Source organism: Mycetomoellerius zeteki, unplaced genomic scaffold (genome assembly GCF_001594055.1).
Source record: "Mycetomoellerius zeteki isolate Tzet28-1 unplaced genomic scaffold, Tzet1.0 scaffold211, whole genome shotgun sequence".
In the NCBI taxonomy this organism is placed as follows: Eukaryota; Metazoa; Arthropoda; class Insecta; order Hymenoptera; family Formicidae; genus Mycetomoellerius; species Mycetomoellerius zeteki.
This window is the reverse complement of record NW_017257076.1, coordinates 513,874-522,393: the sequence shown is the minus strand read 5'-3', so window position 1 is coordinate 522,393 and position 8,520 is coordinate 513,874. Positions and strand designations below refer to the sequence as shown.

General features: G+C 28.8%; 1 protein-coding gene across 3 annotated transcripts; it reads right to left on the bottom strand.

Annotated features, from left to right (window-relative positions):
- Positions 1–2,756: 2,756 nt before the first annotated feature.
- LOC108722593 (uncharacterized) lies at positions 2,757–5,843 on the bottom strand. 3 transcript variants are annotated; one of them, XM_018447773.1, is made up of 5 exons: positions 5,778–5,843; positions 4,333–4,570; positions 3,405–3,715; positions 3,221–3,283; positions 2,757–3,103 (listed from the first exon to the last, which is right to left on the bottom strand). In XM_018447773.1, exons 1-5 carry the CDS (start codon positions 5,836–5,838, stop codon positions 2,784–2,786), a joined length of 993 nt encoding a protein of 330 aa, XP_018303275.1. In that variant the 5' UTR covers positions 5,839–5,843; the 3' UTR covers positions 2,757–2,783. The 3 variants fall into 3 exon arrangements, with proteins under 3 accessions (XP_018303275.1, XP_018303276.1, XP_018303277.1); XM_018447774.1 differs by lacking the exon at positions 3,221–3,283; XM_018447775.1 differs by lacking the exon at positions 3,221–3,283 and having other exon boundaries at positions 2,757–3,092; positions 3,406–3,715.
- Positions 5,844–8,520: the final 2,677 nt, after the last annotated feature.

Below are 8,520 nucleotides of genomic sequence, written 5' to 3'. Positions count from 1 at the left end.
GAAACGAGACTTACCCCATCGACTTTGTTCTAAACAAGGGGGGGGGGAGGTGAAGTGGACTTCCCTTTGCGTGGAAAATCGTATGCCCGTCAGTATATAGAAAAAATAAGATATTTTTTAAACTTTATTTGTTAATAACTTTTGAACGCACAATGATCGCCACCTAAAACTTTTTGAAGGTCACTTAAAGTTATGATCTTGACAACATATGTCAAAGTCAAGATCATTGAAGAGATGTCTCCTAATCTAAAGAAATATCAAAAAGTATTTAAACGGTTCTTAAATATTATATACGAATTTTTGCTGACCAGAAAAGACTTTCTACAGTTATTATCAACACATTATTTTTGCTTAAGTATGTATTCGAAAGATTTTATTTCTACTGAAAAAATTAGGTAACGCTAAATTTCAATGATTAATTAGCAATAAATACCAAAGTTATGCGTTTAAACGTAAAATATAATAATTTGCATCAACATGTATATACAAATTTTTTTTGTATAGAGACAATAGTTAAGCATATAAAATATGTAAATTGTGTATAAATTAGATACCTAATACAGAAAGAAGTAATTAAGTTTTATTATTGTTAATATAGCTAATCTTAATATTGATAAATAAAAATATACAAACAAAATAGCTTTAGTGGAATCCAGCTACAATAAAGAATGTAACCATTATATATAATATATAACGTATAAACTATGGTTACATTCTTTATTGTAGCTGGATTCCACTAAAGCTATTTTGCTTGTATATTTTTATTTATCAATATTAAGATTAGCTATATTAACAATAATAAAACTTAATTACTTCTTTCTGTATTAGGTATCTAATTTATATACAATTTACATATTTTATATGCTTAACTATTGTCTCTATACAAAAAAAATTTGTATTACTTAACATAAACAGTATGTAAATATTTCATGTAAAGTCGATTTTTAAAAATAATAACTTTGATAAATGTTAATGAATCATATTTAATTCACGCTATCATTTATCCGTGATTCTAACTCATGTACCGTCTGCTGATACTATGTCTAAAATGATTAAAGTCGTTGATAAGACAAATTTCTGTTATTCCATAAGTTATTATTTAGGCCATCGGTTATTTCAAAGATGTCGCGATTAGTTCAAGATTATGGACGGAATCCATAAATGTTGCTCAAGATTCGAGATGGTCTTAAGCTAGTGCATGAACCAATCAGAAAGCCGTATTAGCATCTTAAGACATTGCTTGAGATTAAGACCGGACTATGGATTCCGTCCTATATTTTGATTTAAGAGGATCCTAAAGTCGTCTGTATTACCGACTAAATCGTAATTTTTGTATAACAAAACTTTTTTTCTCTTTCACAGATTCAAAAATCCTTTTCCAGGATTAAAGTATACGCATTAATATGAAGTGGAGTATATGCTGACAACGACAAAAAATTTTTCTTAAGATTTCAATTTCGAAATTTTTGGTTGTGTTTAGCATAAATTCCACTTCACAAACACGTATTAATGTGTATACTTTAATCCTGGAAAAGGATTTTCGCGAATCTGTGAAAGAGGTATTCGTTATATAAAAATTACGATTTAGTCGGTAATACAGATAGCTTTAGGATTCCCTTAACAATTCCGCAGAGATGACTGATTCGCACAATCCATTTTTATATAATACTTTTAAAAATAAAATCCAAGTTTAAGGGTTGGCCGAGCATTTCTTCGAATAAATGAGTTATTCTAATAAGTAATGATTTAAGCGCACATAGGTATATATTTGAGAGGTATATATTTTATAAAAATACACACACATATATATATATATAGCTACAAAAATGGAGCAGACTTTTATTATTTATATTTAGCATTGTTTTCCCATTCTTTTTACGATTTTATTTATACTGAAGAAAACCAAAACTTCTAGTCTAAATGTTTGTGTTTTGGTATATAATTCCGTATTGCGTACTAACAACTGCGAAGGCTCTCTTATTGATTACCTTTCTTTTTACTGTTTTATTATTTATCTTTTTAGTATAAATTAAACAAAAGCATTTAATTTTTACAAATATTTATATTATCATTATTATCACAAATATATTATCATTATATATTAAAATAATATTTTTCAATATATGTATATATTTTATCTGTACAGAATGCCATAATCGAAAATTATGAAGTTCTTGATATTAACTAAAATCTCAATATGTTACTTTCTTTTAACTCTTTTAATCTCGCATCGAGCAAGGTTCATGTTTCATTACAACTTATCTTCGTGCGAATCAGTTTCCTGGAAACACGATAAAGTAGGAAATTTTAAAATAAGAGGAGAAATAAATTACGTCATGAATCGAACGTACGTATTGCTACCATATGCATATGGGTGGATTGATACCATCATCAGAAATTTTCTATTAATCAAGTATGCTTTATTATTTTTATTATAAAAATACAATTGCAAATTATCATTAGTAATGTGATAAATGTTAAATATTAAAGAATAATGTATTTAATAAATACTTTTATGAAAGGTGATACATATACATATATTTAATTATCGAAAATTTTAAAAAATTATAGTTATATATTTCTAAAAATATTCAAATAGAAAAATATTCAAATTTTAATTGATTTAATTAATTATTGATAAGCTAGAGAAGAAGCAAGATATTATAAATATGGCTAATTACTTTATTAATTAGCACAAATAAGATATTTGTTTAATAAATTGAATTTATTAGAAAAACCAAATAAATTTTGTGAGTACATATCAATTTTTATTTGTATTTTTATCATACAATATCAAACAATTTATCAACAGTTTGCGCGAGATCAGAAATTAAATCACTACCAGAATACTCTTGTTTAAAATCTTTGCTTTCGATTTGAAGACTTATCGATCCATGATTTCTATCGTTCCTAGAATCGTGTAGCTGATGTTTAATTGAAAAATCTGGTCGGGAAACTCTACGATTCGGTTGCCATTTGTGAATGTGAATCGTTGGCTTTTGTTCTTGTCTGGATGTACCAGACGCATCAATGTTCAATGTTGGTCGATTTGTTTCATCCCATGGTTTCGAAATAATCAATGTTGGTTGATTGAAACGTTGATCTGAAATAATTATTTTAATCATTAATTACTGACACACAATAAATATTGTTGATTAATTTTTTAATAATTAAAAAACTGAATGATAGCAAAATAAATGTGATAATTATCGATACTCGCTATTATATCCATTGTTTGGGTCGGTGTTTGAAATAGTCAATGTTGGTCGATTGAAACGTTGATCTGAAATAATTATTTTAATCCTTAATTATGCTATTTGGCACAATAAATGTTCTTAATTAATTTTTTAATAATTTAAAAACTGAATGATAGCAAAATAAATGCAATAATTATCAATACTCGCCATTGTATCCATTGTTTGGGCCAATGTTGCTCCATGTAGGATATCGCGCATTGACGGTACCAGCTTGCGAAAATTGTCTGCGATTACCACCAATTGTAAAAGATTGCGAGATACCAGCGGAAGATGCAGCACCGGTAATCGCTTGTCCATTTTCGATTGTTCCGAAAGAAGTTGCAGTCGCTTGACCAAAGCTAAGCGAATGGCTTTCAGTTTTGACATTGTTACCGTTATTATAAGCTTCCGCACCTGCGGTAGAAATTCCTGATAATCCAGGAGAAACGGTCGCCAATTTGCTTACGGAAACAGAAGATCTGAAAAGCAACTGTCTTTTAGGGTGCCTCTACATAATTCGCAAACCACAAAACGTAGTTCGCAAATGCTGATGCAAAATGACGATCACTGCACGCAAGATACACACATGAAAACTAACCGCATGCAATGAAAAAAACAAATGCAAATTTTCCTTCTGCATTTGCGTTTGCGAAATACGTTTTACAATTTGCGAATTATGTAGGGGCACCTTTGTACATACATGCTATTAGAAAAGAAATATTGACAATATGTCTGTTCTTTATCGAAGAACCTTCTGAACTGATGCACACGGTGCAATAAATGGAGTGAAACAAATTAGATTTGTTTCACTTATTGCGTCGGTATGCACCAGTTCAGAGAATTCTTCGATAAAGAACAGACGTATTTTTTAAATTTAATAATTGAAAGATAATCAAAGTAAACACTCGACTGTTTTACACAAAATAAATACTATACATTCTAGAAGTATTGGAGAAATATTTAATTTCCAATAAAATAATTGGAAATTAAATATTTGCTCTTTTCTTCATGTGTCTTCTCATAATTATCTAGCTTTTCTTTTGCCGAATGCAATTAGAAACAAATTTTAAATTATACCACATTATTTCATACACACCCATCAGTCTCATACCCCGTAGGACGATTGTGACTGTTACTCTCTGAAAGGCTAATACTGTCGAGACTTGCACCCAGACTGACAGAGTGAGCATTGTTATTCCCTGTAGTTAAACTGACAGTCGCTGTGACGGGAATGAGGGAAAGGAGACGCATCTGGGGTTCCTCATTGTCTAAAATCTTAACGATCGACTCGGGCGTTAGTTCTGGCGGTGTATTCCATTGTTGCTCGTGTTTGTCTAGTCAATGAAAAGTGTTAGTTCACAAGTATCTAAAAATTCAGGTGATAAGAGAAAGCATATACGTGCATTCTTATACTTCACCAAATTATATACTTGCATCAGTTATGAAAAGATTGAGACTAAAGTCACATACCTACACAATATTCTTGTAAATCTCCGAATCATAACACTCTCACGAAACATAAACGTGATCGATACATTCTAATAAATTTGTACTACTTGATTTAAATAATTCTAAAGTATTTTGAAAATTTAAATTAATTTTTAAATTTTTATTCTCTTTAAAATAAAGAGAATATTTTATAAAGAGCAAATTATAAAAAACTTTTATATATTATACATATAGGTACTTTTGAACAAATGTTAACGTAACGGAATAAATAAAAAAATATGATTCACGTTTTGCTCATTTACTTCGTGTAAATTAATAAAATAACGAAACAGATATTATTGATTGTTCTTTCTCTCTCTACTGATTATTCGCTTTTAATCATTGCAATTTGTATTACATTGTTAGTTAATTATTGCATTTTTTAAATGATAAATGAAAGGAAAATGCAGCAAATATGCATTTGTTTTACTATATGAGCTTTGTATTAATTTAACAAAGCATTTGAATTTAGCGCATGAGAAAATATATATCTTGCGGTTTGTTTTTTTGTTCTTTTTTTCGCATTTATGTAATTGCATTAACTAATATTTAAGATTAAAAACTATATTTATAAATTATTCAATAATGAATAAATTATTCAAATTAATGTACATTTATTGCAAATTTGGAAGGTAAGGCAATATATTGATCTTTTTTTAATTACGCATACACATACAATTGCATTATTTATAAAATGAATCCGATTATAAATAAAAATTAATCATAGTTTATTAAAGTTAAATTATGCTAAACAATAATTTTGTGAATATTATACTCTACAGCATCACAGAAAAATACTGATGATACGGATAATTCTTTTTTGTTTTTAGATTTTTTAATTTGAATTTGAAATACTAACGTCACTATTTATTCATATGCGTGATGTAAAAGATTTTAAAAATTCTATGAATATATCGGAACGAGCACAATGTCACGATACACCCAACAGATTTAAAACTGATATTTTCAGTAGCACTTGCAATATGATATGCTCGCACTTATCACATGCGCAGTAACATTTATGTTTCTATTTTCCAGAAATATTTCTCTCACCTGCCCGTACAAACGACAGCGCGAATGTTAATAAAAGAATGCTGCCGATGTTCTTCATCATGTCTGAAAACGTTCTGACTTGATCGTGTCGCCGCTCCGCCCTTTTTCAATAACCACGCATGACCTTAGATTCATCATTAAAATACAGGACACGTTCGACTGCGTAATTCTCTAGGTGAATTATTGCTCGATGACGCGAATCACGAGACAGAAATATAATTTTCAATGATTAACAGATATTAGCGATCAATGAACTTTTTAAATTATAATTATTTAGCATACACGCACGTCATTCAGTTAAAGAATGGATTATAATCAAATTTTATAGACATGTTCAAATAGGAACAATAATTTTTTATCTTTTATGATAGTAATGCATAACAACTTTTTACTACAGTTGATGATTTTTGTTGAAAAGTATCGATTAAGATTTAAAATAATAGTTAATAATAATTCATTAATGCAAAATTAAAGTTTCTCTCTATGAGTTTCTTTATGTGTCTTATTTTTCTTGTTCAATGCTGTATTTTTTTCGCTCCCATTATTTTCAAGAAATCTTAATTATTTCATTTGAAACGACACTATTGATATTCTTTTTTTTTCAACTAATGTTTAAGATACTTCCTGATTCTTTTCCATTGATTTAGTTTAGCTTTTGTGGGTCTTCTCTATAGGATGAAATCTCTATTCGGAATCAGGAACTCTCTAAAAATGAATTAGTGTATTATTACTGATTACATTAATTATAAGTGTAGCACTAAAGTCATCAACGAATTCATTTTGAGAAGTTATGGTTTCTACAAATTAAATCTGCAGAAAATCATAACCTCTAAAATGAATCAGTGTATTATTACTGAAAAACAGTAAATATTCGCTGATATTACAGTTATAAGTGTAACACTGTAGTCAGTGATAAAATACACTGATTCACTTTTAGAGAGTAAGTTTTTTTATGCTAGATATGGATTAACAATTCATGGGTCGTACCTGTCGATGTCGTCCGAAGTGTTCTTCGAGATTCCTCTGAATCAGATTATTCTCAGATTATTTTTCGTAGTCTCCTGCATAGTATTCTTCATCGTTTTCTTTATAATCTTCAGGTAATACGGATTCTACCAAAGTTATATGTTCGTCTGGTGCAGAGTTTGTTACTTGTGTTTTATCTTCAGAGAATACGGATTTTATAGGATCGTAAAATCCAGAATGTGATGCAAGATTTTCGTTTTTTTTTGGTACGTTGCTTGATACAGTACTTTCAGATGTCACTGGATTCTTGTTATCTTCCAACTTCTCCTTGTTATCTTCCAACTTTTCCTTTTTCTCTTTGTTATCTTCCAACTCCTCAGTTTCAGGTGTTTTAACCGATGTAGATTGGTAATCGTCTACCAATAAAGCTGTATGTTTGTCTGGTGCAGAGCTTGTTACTTGTACTTGCGTTTTATTGTTCGATGCGATGTTTACAGGTATCAATTGATTTTGTGTCAAATTCTTCGTAATCCAAATTTTTATAGCTATAATAAAGCAAATGCTTAATTACCATATGTATAGTAAATAAATATATCTTTTATTATCGCGTGTATACATTTTAAAAACTTACCTTCGACGAACTCGTGCAAGCTATTTAATACGTAATTAAGTTGGTGAGTTGTACGTAAGGATGGTAAAGTGGATACTGATTTTTCGTTCTCATCGTCCAAATCAGTGTTTACAAAGAATGAAATATTTATGTTCGCAAGTTTTGGAAAACTTTTATGAGTGGATAATTTAATGTCCGTCTTGATCTCAGAGTTTAATATTGGTTCTTCTGGATAATCGAATGAATCGTTGTATGGATTCCGCCAAATTTGGGGAAAACCTACATTACAATATAAATTTATATGTATATTTAAATAAAAAATATATGTTACTGACATCATTTATTAAATTTATTAAATATAATGAAGATATAATTAAAAATTTGTCAAAAGTTTATCAAAAATTTTCAAGAAAAAGTATGCAATATCACTGTATTTATTATACGTACAATATTGTATATTATGTAACAGTGCGGCGTTATAACTTTATGCATTATAATGCGTTAACATTTGATATACTACGAACAATATTATTGTATTATTGATTAGCATTATATAAGAATATGGAAAAAAATAGTTTAAATGTTATATCTTAGATAAATGCATGAAACTATAAAAATCAACAATTGTTAGGTACAGTCAACAGGACAGTTATTAATATATTCGTCGATTTCGTACTATTTCTATAATACAAAGAAGATATTCTCGGTTGTAACATTTCTTTTTCCGCGGAATATTGATGAATGTATACTATTATGATTTATCAACATGGTAATATAAATCATAAGAATTAATTATACTCATGTGCATAATTGATCACTTATTTAATTGTCGGCATTCTCTTTTATCTGTGGTTTATTAAAAATATATACATATGCATCCTATGTTCTGCGTTTTATTTTTATAATGTTATTTATATAATTCACACAATACTTATTCGTTAAAAGCATATATAATAGGGTAACTCCGGCAAATACGTCGCGCTGGGATTTACGCCGCAGAAGTCAGAAAAAATAGAAGGAGTGGGGGTAATTTTCCCATAACTACTCTGTTACATGTCTTTATGTTATATTAGTATTGTGTTATGATTTCAGCTTCTTACTGTTAATATTAATGAATTTATTGTGAATTGAATCGATTTGTCATTGTAATAAGTAACGCCATCATAA

Bases quoted from the DNA above. Each gene is read 5' to 3' on its own strand.
- LOC108722593 (XM_018447773.1), bottom strand. From the start codon at position 5,838: ATGATGAAGAACATCGGCAGCATTCTTTTATTAACATTCGCGCTGTCG. The intron at 4,571-5,777 runs GTGAGAGAAATA...TTCATTGACTAG, and splicing joins GCTGTCGTTTGTACGGGCAG to ACAAACACGAGCAACAATGG. The intron at 3,716-4,332 runs GTGTGTATGAAA...GTTGCTTTTCAG, and splicing joins ACGGGGTATGAGACTGATGG to ATCTTCTGTTTCCGTAAGCA.